Source organism: Hemiscyllium ocellatum, chromosome 5 (genome assembly GCF_020745735.1).
Source record: "Hemiscyllium ocellatum isolate sHemOce1 chromosome 5, sHemOce1.pat.X.cur, whole genome shotgun sequence".
NCBI lineage: Eukaryota > Metazoa > Chordata > Chondrichthyes > Orectolobiformes > Hemiscylliidae > Hemiscyllium > Hemiscyllium ocellatum.
The window spans coordinates 25,939,619-25,954,456 of NC_083405.1; the positions used below are offsets into that span (position 1 = coordinate 25,939,619).

Genomic DNA, 14,838 nt, shown 5'->3' on the forward strand with positions numbered 1-14,838 from the left:
TAGACTGAATGGCTTGCTTCCACACTTAGAAGTGTGAACCTCATGATCCAAGACTAAACAAGCCTCTCATGTTACTATCCACTTGGGAAAGTGCACTGATTCTCTAGCCCCACTACTCCCACAGTCATCAAACATTATGATCCAATCAAAGCGTGCAGACACCCTGATTTACTTGTTTGCAGCAATGGAGTTAACAGAAACCAAGTTTCGATACTTAACAAAAACTACTAATTATTATAGATAAGTAACTTCTAATCACAAAAGTTAGCAGCTATGAGCTGTCAACATTTGTCTCTGCTAACAAAGATTCCAACCCCCTTTTTAAAATCCTCTACACGTATACAGATGAACACAAACAAACAAAAGCACGTTGGGTTGAATCTTACTTTTTTTGCCGATGTGCAAGTTGTGCTGAGATTTTTGGAGTTTTTATTTGCCTCAAGGTTTAGTGAATTTTCTCAATGTATTTTAACAAAGGCACTATATTAACTACCTATCCCATTCCTAAGGCATCCCTTATATGTAATTTCAGTCCCATCTTAGTCCATACCATTACCTGAACAACTCACCACAGCCAGGATATCTCAGAATAAATTGGCATCTCTTGCGCCTGTGCCATCTTTGAAAGCCCATTGCATACCAGGACAAGTACTGTCAGTCCAGAGCGGCCTTGTGCCATTCCTTACATTTAGCAAGGACACGGCAGACAGGGGGAAATCATTACGATGCTGTCCAAGCATGGCCCCAGACCTCCTGCTGGACAGGATGCTGTACAGGCAGGACTTCTCTTCCAACAGGACCAGCAATGGAGGTCAGGATACCAGACCGTGCAAGCCTGGCTTCTGGTTGCCACCAGATTGACGTAGTCTTAGCTACTTCTTCACCGTCCTTCTCCACTTTACCAGCGTAAATGCTAGCAACTTATCTCCGATACACCATGCTCACTCAATCACTTCTACTGGACATAACTCTCACAAAGGCTAATACTCCATCGCTCTCGCCATTGCATGCAAACTTATCCCTCACTTGCTGTAACTCACCCCAATCCCTGAGAGCACTAACCCTGCATACCAAATGTGCTGAGTGTGTGTGGTGCTGGAAAAACACAGCAAGTCAGGCAGCATCCAAGGAGCAGAAGAGTTGACGCTTGGTTGCCATCTCATTTCCTCAGCACGCTACCCCATTGAGATGGAAAATAACAACAATGCAACCTATGTTCATCCCCTATAGTATCTGGTTCTTTCTCATTCTAGGAGGCAAATATACCCCAACATTGCAGAAAGTGTGGGTGTTGGGCTGTCCAATATTTGGCTCCTCTTCATTTATGTGGAAAGCATCTTGTCTCTGACATTAGTTTTGTTCATTTTTGCTTGCACAAAATACCATGCAAGAACTGTAACAAACACTACATTGGACAAACAGGCAGAAAACTAGCCACAAGGATACATGAACACCAACTAGCTACAAAACAACATGACCCACTCTCACTAGTATCCTTACATACAGATGAAGGACACTACTTTGACTGGGACAACACATCCATCCTAGGACAAGCCAGAGACATGCATGAGAGATCCTAGAAGCATGGCATGCTAACTGGAACTCTATAAACAAACATATCGAGCTAGACCCCATCTACCACCCCCTGAGAAAAATAACAGGAAATTACATCACCAACCCAAAGAAACCCAAACATATAAGTAGAAAGCAGAAATCATCAGCAGTGCTTTGCCCAGAGGCCCACTGAAGATGTTACCTAGTAGGGTCTGGAAATGAACCTTCCAGCTCAGCGAGCAAACTTACATCCAGAATTCAAAGATATTTGAAATATTTAAGATGGCCATTGATGCAGGGCATCCCTAACGAATCTTGGTCTCAGATTAAAACTCACGAGTGGCACAGTGGCCCAATGGTTAGCATTGTCACCTCACAGCACCAGGGACCTGGGTTCAATTCCAGCCTCGGGTGACTGTCTGTGTGGAGTTTGCACATTCTCCCATGGGTTTCCTGTCGGCGCTCTGATTTCCTCCCATAGTCCAAAGGTATGCAAATTAGGTGAATTGGCCATGTTAAATTGCTCATACTGTCCAGGGTTGTGCAAGGTTAGGTGTATTAGCCACGGGAAATGCAGGGTTATGGAGATAGGTTAGAAGGGTGGGTCTGGGTGGAATACTCTTTGGACGGTCAGTGTGAACTTGATGGGCTGAATGGCCTACTTCCGCATTGAAGGGTTCTGTGATTCTACGCTCTCAGGAAGCCTACAGTCTGAAAACTGCATATTTTTTCTTTCTTTTTAGAGCAGGCAGTATCCTCTATTCAACTTACTGTCTGAGTTCATGTAGATCTTTTAATATATGTGATTGATGTTTCATCTAATTTTTTTTCTCGGAGTTAGTGAATAGTAAACTTGCTCTTCTTTTTTCAGTTGCTCAAAAAAAAACAGGTAATTGGCTCTTTATTTGTTTCTGGTATTTGGAGTGAAGTGTAGCTGCATGCAAAAACTAATATGAAAGTTTTTGTTGCAGCCAGATGAGAAAATTGAAAAGAGTGGAGCTGATTCAGCTCGTCTCCCTGAGTGTGACAATAGGTTGATGTCTCAGGCACTGTCTTCTTCCAAATTTTATATTTTGCTTTCCTCCATAGATACTGATTGACCTGCTTTATATTCCTGGAAGATTTCTTCAATTAGGAACAGATGTCCAGCTGTTAGTTTTTGTTTGATTTTAAAACATCACTTTCATACTTACTCAAGTCATGGGATGATCTTCCATTTTAGTGTTGTATTTAGTTCCTAAAATATCACAGCTTAAAAGTGAACGATTTCCAGATATGTGCTCCTGACATATGCAAGTAGAAAGTCTTTCACAATGTTTATGTACAAATAAATACCATGGTTACATAGCCAATAAAAATGTTAACCATTAAATGCTGTTTTTTGAAGTTTGAGGGATTGGAATGTATCTCAAGGTATTTTCTTGCAGTTATTTTGCCAAATGGAGTAGTGTATTTATGTAGGTTACCAATTACAGTCTTATATTCTGTCAATTACAGGTTTCCTAACGCACCAAAGTCTTAATTGTCCAATTATGATTTGTGGGCTTTAAAGTTGTCAGTGATTTCAGAAAGTAAAGCATTGTTAGTGTGGGACTTTTTAATCTCGGTGAAATTCTAATTTTGATATTGATTTAATCCTTGTCAAAGCCAGCATGGAGAAATTATCCTGCTCTGATTGGCTGGTAAACAACAGCATTGCAGAGCTGGTAGCATCGACAGGCCTGCCGGTGAATATCAGTGATGCCTATCAGGATCCTCGTTTCGATACTGAGGTAAGAAGTAAATTAGCTAGATCCTTGTACAAACCATGCTAAATAATTGCACACTCAAAGACCCATTCTAATTTCCTTTAATCTCCATTCCATGAGTTCGTATTTCCAGACCTGACTTCCTCCAGAAGCAAATTTCAGTACCACAATAACCCTATAGTATTAAAAAAATAAAATTCCATTCTGTGCAAAGTGGTTTTGTTAGTGTTAGTTGAGGGAAAAATGTAGGACATGGCTTTGCTTCTTTAATAGTGCTGCAAGAACTATATCAACTCTTGAACAAGAGTGACAGTCTCATGTGAAGGTTTCTATTCTTGACAGTGCAAAACTGCCTCAATATTGAATTGCATTGTGCCTCAGACCCTACCATCTGATACTAGGGTTTCTGACCATGGGTAATGAGTGTTACCAATTGAGTCAATTTTTACTTATTTCTCATGGTTGTAGGTCATAGACCCAAGGTGATAATTTGGCAAAAAATTGAGTTTTCTCTCCGAAATTATGCCTGTGGCTGTCAGAAATAGAAAAAAAATAAGTCTAGTGGACTCTGGTTCACCATACCATCTGCAGGGCAATTAGTGATAGGTAATAAATATTTGCCTAGTATTATACCCATATCCCATGAAAGAATAAAAAGCATTAAGGGACAATAGAACAAATTATATAATACATGGAAGTCATGTTACATTTGATGTAACGATTCATAATTCTTATATAATATGTTAAATCTTTGCATGTTCCATTTGACAAATCTAATATCTTTCAACATTGAGTATAAAATGTATTAATTCAAGAACAAATTTAAACAAATGGTAGTATGCAATATCATTGAGTTTACAAAGACTCTTGAAAAATTTTTATTGTTGCTTAATTTAGATGTGGAATATCACAGAACAAACATTAATCATTTGTAATCATTGGCTGCAGAACCCAGACATGATATTTGTGACTTCTATTTGAATCAAATTAGAAATATGAAAAGAAATGGGATATCATGACCTAGATTTTGCAGCATCAGTGAAGGTAAATTTGATGGTGTTTTCTTATCAATAATCCTCTAAACTGACAGCAACTTTGTACAGAATAGTGCATTAAAAAATTCAGAAATTGTTGTCACCTATTCAGCACTTTTCCAATGATTGCACTGTTATACTCCATAATGTTAGACAACAATTCCTAAAAACTCAGTTAATGCATGAAAATGTTCACTTCTTTGCTGTTGGCCTTGTTGGAAATGATGTGGATTTGCTGGTGTTGGACTGGGGTGGACAAAGTTAAAAATCACACAATGATGAAGGAGCAGCCCTCTGAAAGCTTGTACTTGGAAATAAACCTGTTGGACTATAACCTGATGTTGTGTGATTTTTTTACTTTGGAAATGTTCCACCCTATTGAGTGGGTCCAATTGATATTTTAAGAATGTATTAATCTCATAATTATTGATAATCACCTTCAATGGTTCTGAAAATCTGATGCTATACTTGTGAAATATCAATTTGCAGTGTTGAGACAAGATATTTGCTTGTATTTTCAAATGTATTTATGTTGATAATTTTGCATCTATCTAACTTCAATGTTAATCTAAATACTTGAAATAAATGTGAAGTATCAAGTGGTTTTAACTTCCTGATTTGCTGTCTGAGAATACTTCAGTGTGATTGGCCACTCTTTGCTTGCTGACATTACTGTTGATGGATGCTAGAAAGTTCCTTCTCATGGCATCAGATTTAAATTGTTATCAGAAAAGGGGAGACAGAGATCTTCTTAGGCAGTTATTCTTTAGGATCAGCAACAAGCATTGTGGCCTTGCTGCTGGCCTTGTTGTAAATGATGTGAAGGTGTTGGACTGGGTTGGACAAGTACTGCAAATTTACAAAGAAAAATCAGCAATCCAGTATATATTACAGTCGGTTAGCTCAGTTAGCTGGTTGGTTGGTCTGCAATGTTGAATGATTTCAACAGTGTGGGTTCATTTCCTGCCCTGGCTGAGGTTATCTTTCCTTCTTAGCCTCTTCGCTCACCTGAGGCATGGTGATCCTTTGGTTAAACAACAACCAGTCGTCTCTCTGTAGTGAAAGAGCAGCCCTTTGGTCCAGTATGATTACGACAATTCTACAGTAAATATTTTATTAGCATGTCTGATTTTCATCTTTTTGTTTGTAATCAATGTTATTTCTCTTTGGCAGGCAGTATTTAATGAAGCAGCATGGTGGCTCAGTGGTTAGCACTGCTGCCTCTCAGCACCAGGGTCCCAGGTTCGATTCCAGCCTCGGGCAACTGCCTGTGTGGAGTCTGCACCTTCTCCCCGTGTCTGCGTGGGTTTCCTCTGGGTGCTCTGGTTTCCTCCCACAATCCAAAGATGTGCAGGTCAGGTGAATTGGCCATGCTAAATTGTCAATAGTGTTAGGTGCATTAGTCAGAGTGGGGTGGGTTACTCTTCGAAGGTCGGTGTGACTTGTTGGGCCAAGGACCTGTTTCCACAATGTAGGGAATCTAATCTGTAAAATGAATTGGGTTCATCTAAGTACTTCTAGTAACTCACAGTGAACAAATTTAAAAATTAACCATTTAGACCTTCATCATTGCTAATCATTTCCTTCAAATACTTTCCTTAAGTTAACAAATGATAAAACAGTTCAAACCTGCAATCTTCTTCTGGATGTCATCCTCTTTTGGGGGTAATTCAAATATCTGGAATTTGTACCAACTTACAGTCAATTGCTTTTGAACAAGAAGACTATTTTGTTCATTACTTAGGAGAAAAAACATACCTAAATTAGTTATAGTAGTGAATTAGGATTGATTCTCTTTGTCCAGAGCAGACTTCAAATCTCAATATTCAAAAATATTATTTATATTTCTACTAAAAGTATACTGACGGCTTAATTTAATGTGTTCTGGAAGTGTGTTAAATGTTAGAAATATGGTGTGAAGGGAGCAAGGGACATTTTGAAACTAACTTTTCCAATTGTGGTATATTTATAATCCAAAGAATTCGAGTGATTGCCTGCAGGGATGTGTTAACAGAGTGATATAGTTCATGCCTAATTGCATTGTACCTGTCAGTATTGCAAAACAAATTAAATATAACTGAAATTGGTTAAAACTTTGTCATATAAGTACCTGCTTATTAGATGCAAATCAACATAGTAACACAAGAGAAAATCTTGGCTAATTCTCCCACTTTCAATCACTGGGCAATGTCTCAGTTTTAAATCTTCTTCCTTTCATTGAACACCACAGATTAGCAGGCTGTAGAAGGAGTGTTATGTTACACTCTGCAAAATTATGGCCTGTAATTAATCTGTGTGTTGATGGACACTATGTTTTGTTCATGAGTCTCAAGAGATAATCTAACAGTCACCACAAAGCAAGCTGTTCAAGGTAATAATGCAACTGTGGAATTGTAGACTAGTCACTGTAAATTATGTTAATTACACAGGCAGAGTTGTCATGATTATACTGCAGCACAAATGGAGTGCACCATTGGTTGAAAGGGATTTCTTTACTATTAGATTTTATTGCAGTCAACTAGAGGATGCTTCACGTTGTTAGTTAACGTTCAATGGCATTACTAAAAGCTGTTTGCATAATGTTTGGGAGTGAAAATCATGATATACTTCAGACTGAGGGTGGTCTTTAGAAATTCTGTATTGAAGAAAATTCATGTAGCATCTCTATAGGAGAAATCCATTAAGACATGGTCTAGTTTCTTCGGAATTTCCAAAAAAAACACTGACATAAGGCAACTATGCACAAAGGTTTCTAATAATGGTTCTTGTGCTTCAGGTCCAACTTAGGTTTCTTTGGTGTCTGGTTGTAATGCCAGAGGTATTTTCAATAGAGTCAAAATGCCATATTTTCCAAAGGAACTAATTTCAAATCAAGTGAAGTGCTTTATAGCTTTTATATCTTATTTAGAGCTAACTTAGACTGGGAGTATTTTCTTGATAAGCTCTTTCTGCTGAGTTCAAGATAGTTGATTCCACAAATGCTTATGTTTGGGTTTGTTAAATTATACAACCGTCTAGCAGGAGAACAAGCTGCTTCCTCCCAATAATTTTACTAAGTCTTAGCTATACCTCAAACATCCTAGGCATTCTTTTAAAAATATTCCTCCAATGAATGCTGCTGCCAGGTGTTGACCTGCTGAGCCTGCTTGTCAGGATCATACGTGGGCTGACATTGCCAACTTTTTACCTTGGGTGGGGCGTAGCAGGGAATATGTTGCTTCAAAAAGTTCAGCCCAGTGAAAACAAGAACACAAAGAGTGACAAAAATCCCAGGTTTTGTAATTTAAAGGAATAAGTGAGAACATTGCAGATGCCCTAAAGTTTCTCAATTTGGGAACTATTCTTTGAAGTTGGAAAATTGTACATGTCAGTTTGCTGTTTTAAAGAAGTTGGGAGAGGAATCTCAGGGTAAGCTAGTTAACCTAAAACCTTTTGTCAAGAAATTACCATCATTTATTACAAATGGAATGAATGAACACATCAATAACTTTCAGCTAATTTAAAAAAAGCAAGCATGAATTTATAAAGAGTAGATCATGACTAATGTATAGGGTTACTTTTTTGAAGAGGAGGCAAAAATAATTGTTTAGGGCTGTTTATTGATTTATTTTTTATGTTTTGACTTCCAAAAGGTATTTGATGCAGTGCCTCCTTAAGAGACTAGTTGCTAAAGTTGAATACAAGTTATTGACCTGGTATAGGTGGGATAATTCCCAAATGAGTGAGTAGCAGATGATTTTAGAAGTAATATATTTGCAAGGATAGAGGATTGGCTAACTAATAGAAGATAAGGAGTTGGGAAATGGAAGCGTTTTCAGGATACAACCTGTAACTAGTGAAGTACCACAAGGATCAGTGCTGGGCCAACAATTATTTACAATATACATTAATGCCTTGGATGAGGAACGTGCATATGCAATAGTGATGATTGAAGATAATATAAAATAGGAGGGAATGCAAATGGTGATGACTACAAAATGAGGCTGTGGAGGATAAGGCTGTTTAAGTGAATGGCAAAAACTTGGTCCATGGATCATAATATGGGTAACTGTGAGGTTGTGCACTTTGGCAAGAGGAGTAGAGGAGCTGAATATTATTTCAATGGAGAAAGACTGCAGAAAGCTACAGCACAGAAGGAGTTCGGAGTCCTCACTTAAATCTCAAAAAGCTAGCTTGTAATAGCATGTTCAGCAGATAATACGCCAGGCAAATGGAATGTTGGTCTTTATTTCGAAGGGAATGAAATATATAAGTAGAGAGATTTTGCTTAAACTAAACAAGGCACCAGTCATACCACAGCTAGAATCCTCTGAACAGTTCTGAAAATCTTATATAGGCTTTAACCCATGCCCTCTAGTTAGACTCATCAAGATGTACAGCATGGAAACAGAGCCTTCGGTCCAACCCATCCATGCCGACCATCAACTCTGCATTAATCTAGTCCCATTTGCCAGCATTTGTCTCACATCTCTGTAAACACTTCCTCTTCATATACCCATCTAGATGCCATTTAAATGTTGTAATCGTACCAGCCTCCACCACTTCCTTTGGCAGCTCATTCCATAAATACATCACATTCTGTGGGAAAAAGTTTCTCCTTATGTCCCTTTAAATTTTTCCTCTCTCCCCTTAAACATATGCCGTCTAATTGAGGACTCTCTTGATCCTTCCAGTAGCTGGAACAATTTCATCCTGCGTAGTCTGTTCAGACACCTCAAAAGTTTGAGTATATTTGTTGAATTTCTCAATTTTCCTATCTGTAAGGAGCACAGTCCAAAATTCTCTAACCTTTCTTCAACGCTGAAGTTCATCGATCCTGGAACCATTATTACACAAACTTTGTCACATCTTCATAACCTTCAGAAAGTGTTATGGCCAGAAATAGATGTAATTGTTCATTTGTTATAAAACCAGTGTTTCACAAAAGCGAGCATCACTTCCTTGCTTTTTTTAATTCTATGTCCTTATTCTTAAAGTCCAGGATGCCATTTGCTTTATTAACTGCCCTCTCAACCTGTTCTGCTTCATTTAATGATCCATGTGCAGATACACTTAAGTGTCTCTGCTCACCCCTTAAGAATTGTGTCCTTGAATTTATATTAGCTTTCTTTGTTCTTCATACAAATCTTTCTTCATGCTTCACTGCATTAAATTTAATCTGCCACTGGTCTGACCATTCCACTAAACTGTCCCCCCCCCCTTTCAAGTTCTGTACCATCATCGTAATTGTGCAGATTATATCCGTTTCAACTCATCCACTGATTTTGAAATTTAGCCTGATATACCAAAATCTTGGTCATGAATAAATATTAGGAAGTGAGGAGTCCTAACATCCAACCTTGGAGATTTCTATGATAAACTTCCCTCCAACCCAAAAAAACCTATTCACCATATTTCTTCACCTGCTGTCACTCGACCAAGGATGCTGCTCCCAATCTTTCCTGACCATGAGCTGTAACTTTGCTCATGTTTGTGTGCAATACCTTGTCAGATGCAGCTGGAAGTCTATATCAATAGCACTGCCCTTGTCAAATATCCCTGTTTCTTCAGCAAAAATCTCAAATAAGTTAGTTGAACATTATTGGCCCTTAACAAATCTGAGTTGTCTTTCCTTAATTAATGAAAAGTTGCCCAAGTGGCTATTAATTTTGTCCAAAATAATTTTTTTAAAATGTCCCCACCACTGAGGGTAAACTGAGTAAAACTTTAAAACTAAAACTTAAACCTTTGATTGCTAGGCTGATCTTTACACCCTTTGTAAAATAAGGATGGTAAATTTGCAATTCTCCAGTCTGCTGATACTATCCAGAGTTTAAGAAAAACTCAAAAAAACTGGATGTAGTGCTCTGCAATTTCTGTTCTGAATTCCTTCAGGGTCTTTGGGTGCACCTCATCTGATCACGGTACCTTGTTAATTTTAAGTGAAGGCAGTCTTAATGTCAATTTTAAGCCCTTCGAATATTTGACTTACTCCTGTTTTACCATGACCTGCATAACACTATCTGCCTTGGTGTGGAGGTGCCAGTGTTGGACTGAGGTGGACTAAGTTAAAAATCACAGGTAGTTGATACTGATGAACAAGCAGCACTCCGAAAGCTAGTGCTTCCAAATAAACCTGTTGGACTATAACCTGGTGTTACGTAAACTTCTTCTTTGACAGAAGCAGATGAAATATATTTAGTTAATATCTCAGCCATGTCTTTGACACACTATGTAAATCAACTTTTAGGTCCTTAATCACTTCTGCACTTGCCACGTTTTTGAATAGATATGTCCTTAGAGATTTTTGGATTCCTTTTTGTAGTATAGATCAGTAATTTCATATTGTTCATATAGTGAATGTGGGCTTTACTGATTGGGCCAGCATTTATTGCTCATCTCTAGATTCTATTGAGAAGGTGTGATAGTGAGCTGCCTTCTTGAAATGTTGCAGACCACATACTGTAGGTTGACCCATAATGCCCTTAGGTAGAGAATTCCAGGATTTTGACCTAGTGACTATGAAGGAAGAGCAATGTATTTTCAAGTCAGGATGGTAAGTGGCTTGAAAGGGAACATACAGATGCTAGTGTTTCCATTCTGCCCTTATCCTTCTCGATAGAAGTGGTCATGGGTTTGGAAGATGCTATCTCAGGAGCCTTTGTGAATTTGTGCTTAGCATCTTCTAGATAATACACACCGCTGAGACAGAGCATCAATGGTGGAGGGAGTGCATGCTTGTGGCTGTGCCAGTCAAGTGGACTGCTTTGTCCTGGATGTTGTCGGGCTTCTTGAGTGTTGTTGGAGTTGCATCCATCCAGGTAAGGGGAGAGAATTCCATCACATTCCTGATTTGTGCTTTGAAAATGGTGGAAGCTTTGGAAGTCAGGAGGTGAGTTACTTGCCATAGTATTCCTAGCCTTTGACCTGCTTTTGTAGCCAGTCTGTCTATGTGGTGAGTCCAGTTGGGTTTCTGGTTAATGGTAACCTCCAGGATGTTAGTGGGGGATTCAATTATGGTAACATCATTAAACATCAAGGGACAATGATTATATGGTCTCTTCTTGGAGATGGTCATTTCCTGGCATCTGTGTGGTACAAATGTTACTTTCCATTTGTCAGCCTATTCCTGGATATTGTCCAGGCCTTGTTGCATTTGAAGATGGACTGCTTCACAGGAACTGTGAATGGTGCTGGCCATCATGTAATCATTGGTAAACGTCCCTACTTCTGAAATTATGATGGAGGGAAGGTCATTGATGAAGCTAATGAAGAGGTTGGACCAAGGACACTACCATGAGGCACTCCTGCTGAGATGTCCAGGAGCTGAGATGACTGACTTCCAACAACCACAACCATCTTCCCTTGTGCCAGGTATGACTCCAATCAGCAGAAAGTTTGCCCCCAAAACCTATCGATTCCAGTTTTGCTAAAGCTTCTTAATGGCACAGAGCCAAATGTAGCCTTTATGTCAAGGATCTAGAATTGAACGAAAATCCTATCATTCAAAATACTAGGCCAAAACCTTAGATTTCTCAAAAGTTTTAAAAGTGAAAAAGCAGCTGGGCTATGTTTTGGCCAAAATACACAGACACTGGGATAGCTGCTCGAAACCATTGTTCAGCCTGGAAATCCAATTCACACCTTGACTGTAAAAAAACAATAAACCGGACCTGACACTCTAGGCTGAAACTAACTTTTACCCTTTGGGCTACCCCAGCCCAGGCATTATGGGACTTAGACAAATACCAAGACATTCCAACTTTTCCAGTATTCATTCAGGGAGATAATGGGTATTCAACCTCAATCAAAGTACACTCACACACATTCCTAACTGTCAGGAAGCCAACTGACCTCCGAAGGGAAGACCAGTAACATAATGGTAAGCGCAGATTTGGCGTGAAGATAGGAGCGCTAAAACTCCAAAAAATCAAAAGTTTCCAACCTAGCTAACAGGGAGGGGAAGATGGTTGGTGACATTGCAAGAACCCCAAGGTTAGGAAGTCTGATTAAGGTTTCTGTGATTAAAACTGCTGTTTAGCTTCTAATAATGTTCTGACCTCTGTTTAATTTGATACTGTATCTAATTACCGTCCTCTATATAGTTAATTGCATTAATTTTGCTGATTATTACATTTGTCTTTATTTCTTCTATCATATTTACCTTTTGTATTTATTAAACACACAGATTCTTTTGCCCTGAAACACTTTTCTACTGCCTTCTTCATTTTGCATTCCTTAATGAGTCCACTTTCAGAACCAGGGATCTGGGGGTGATTTGAGCCACAAACAAAATCAGCAAATTACTGATCATGAGCTAGAAATCATACAAGGGCTGTCACTCTCACCTCATCTCTGGAGTTCATTGCTTTTGTCCATGTTTGAACCAAGGCTATAGTGAGGTCAGGAGCTGAGTGGCCATGGCTTAACCTAAACTGGGTGTCAGTGAGCAGCTGTTGCTAAGCTAGAGCTGCCTAATAGCACTGTTGATGACACCTTCCATCACTTTACTGATGATCAAGAGTAATTGGCTGGGTTGGATTTGACCTGCTTTTTAGGTACAGGCCATATCTGGGTAACTTTCTCCATTGTTGGGTCAATACCAATGTTGTAATTATACTGGAACAGCTTGGCTTGAGGAATGGCAAGTTTTAGAGCACAAAGTTTCAATGCTATTGTCAAAATGTTGACAGGGCCCATAGCCTTTGCATTGTTGGGTGCTTTCAACCATTTCTCGACATCACGTGGAGTGAATCGAATTGTCTGAAGGTGTTGCTGGGATCATCCACTCAGCAATTCTGGCTGAAGGTTGCTGCAAATGCTTCAGCCTTATTTTTTTCACTGATGTGTTGGGCTCATCCATCATTGAGGATGGGAATATTTGTGTGCTGGTGTATAATTATTCACCAACATTCATGACTGGATATGGCAGGACTACAGTGTTGATCTTATCTGTTTGTTGTAGGATTGCTTACCTCTGCTATCACTTGTTGCTTATATTTTTTAACACACAAGTAGTCCTGATGGTAGCTTCCCACCTCAATTTAAAGTATGCCTGCTACTGCTTCTGACATGTCCTCCCACATTTTTCGTTAAACCAGGGTTGATTCCCCATGGGTTGATGGAAATGACTGAGTGAGGGATATGCCTTGCCATGAGGTTACAGATTGTGCTGGAGTACAATACTGCTGCTTGTGATGGCCCAAATTGCCTCATGGATACTCGGTCTTGAATTGCTGGATCTGTTTAAAGTTTGTCCTATTTAGCACAGTGATAATGCCACACAGTACAATGGAAGTTACTTTCAGTGTGAAGGCAGGACTTCGTTCCCACAAGGACTGAGCGGTGGTCACACTTATAGCTGCATCTGCAGTTGGCAGATTGCTAATGATGAGATCAAGCTAGTTTTTCCCACTTGTTGATTCCCTCACCACTTTCCACAGTCATTCCTTAAAGACCCAACCAGCTTGATCAGTTCTGCTGTTGCCAAACCAGTTTTGTTGGTGGACATTGAAATCCCCCACCAAATATATTTTGCATCCCTCGTGGCTTGGAGGGGAACTTGCTCATGGTGGAGTCCACATGTGTCTATTGCCCTTGTCCTCCTTGAAGATAGTGATTATGTGTGTGGCCGATGCTGTCCAAAAAGTCTTGGTCTCTTGAGTCTCTTCTCATAGTCTTCCTTTTTGCTATTTGCTTTCCATTTCCAATCTGATTCTTTTTACAATTGGTCTAGTTCTCAATGATATCCATCTGATATCTGTCATAAGTATGCAATTTCTGCTTTAAATTTATGTCTTTTCCTTACATCCTCCAAGTGCTCTGGATTTGATTGTTCGACTTTTCCCCTTTGTCTCTCAACTGTATCTGAACAATCACTTCTTTAAAGCTAGCCCATTGTTCAGTTATAGTTTGATTCCATTCCTTCTGGGTCAGATCCATTCTTACCCCATGAAGTTGGCTTTCCCCCCATTAATTACTTTTTTGCACTGAATTGCTCCTTGTCATCTTCCATAGCCAATCTTATCTTTATGATTCAATCTTTGAAGTACTGTCCCCTCCTGATACCTGAGCCAGTTGGCCCACTACATTCTCAAAAACCAAGTCGAAGAACACCTCCTTTCTTTGTTGCACTGAATTTTCTACTGCAATATTTCTGTAATTACCTTACAGTTTTGTTCCTCTACATCTTTCCCACTAATTGCTGGCAGATAGACACCAAGTAATGCAATTGATTTTTTTATGGTCCTTAACTCTCATCAAATAGATTTAATCCTTTATCCCACTGGGATGTCTCTTCTCTGTAACATTGCAATGTTCTCCTTAATACTGTAACACCTCTTGATTTCTTCACCACATGCCTTATATCCAGGAGTGGAGAATTCCCAATTCTGTCATTCTTTGACCCATGTCTGCTATCATAATGCCATGCTTCCATTATTATTATCTGTAACCTCATCATTCCTATTTACTATATTTCACGCATTCCTACAGAAGCAATGAAATCCAAATTTAGACTTTAT

At 39.1% G+C, this 14,838-nt stretch overlaps 1 protein-coding gene across 1 annotated transcript in view; it reads left to right on the plus strand.

Moving 5' to 3' along the window:
• pde11al (phosphodiesterase 11a, like) overlaps positions 1-14,838 on the plus strand; it is a 295,860-nt gene that overhangs the window by 160,355 nt on the left and 120,667 nt on the right. The window contains exon 6 of the mRNA XM_060825345.1: positions 3,206-3,326. Coding sequence (XP_060681328.1) covers positions 3,206-3,326 — 121 coding nt within the window. The remainder of the gene's footprint in view (positions 1-3,205; positions 3,327-14,838) is intronic.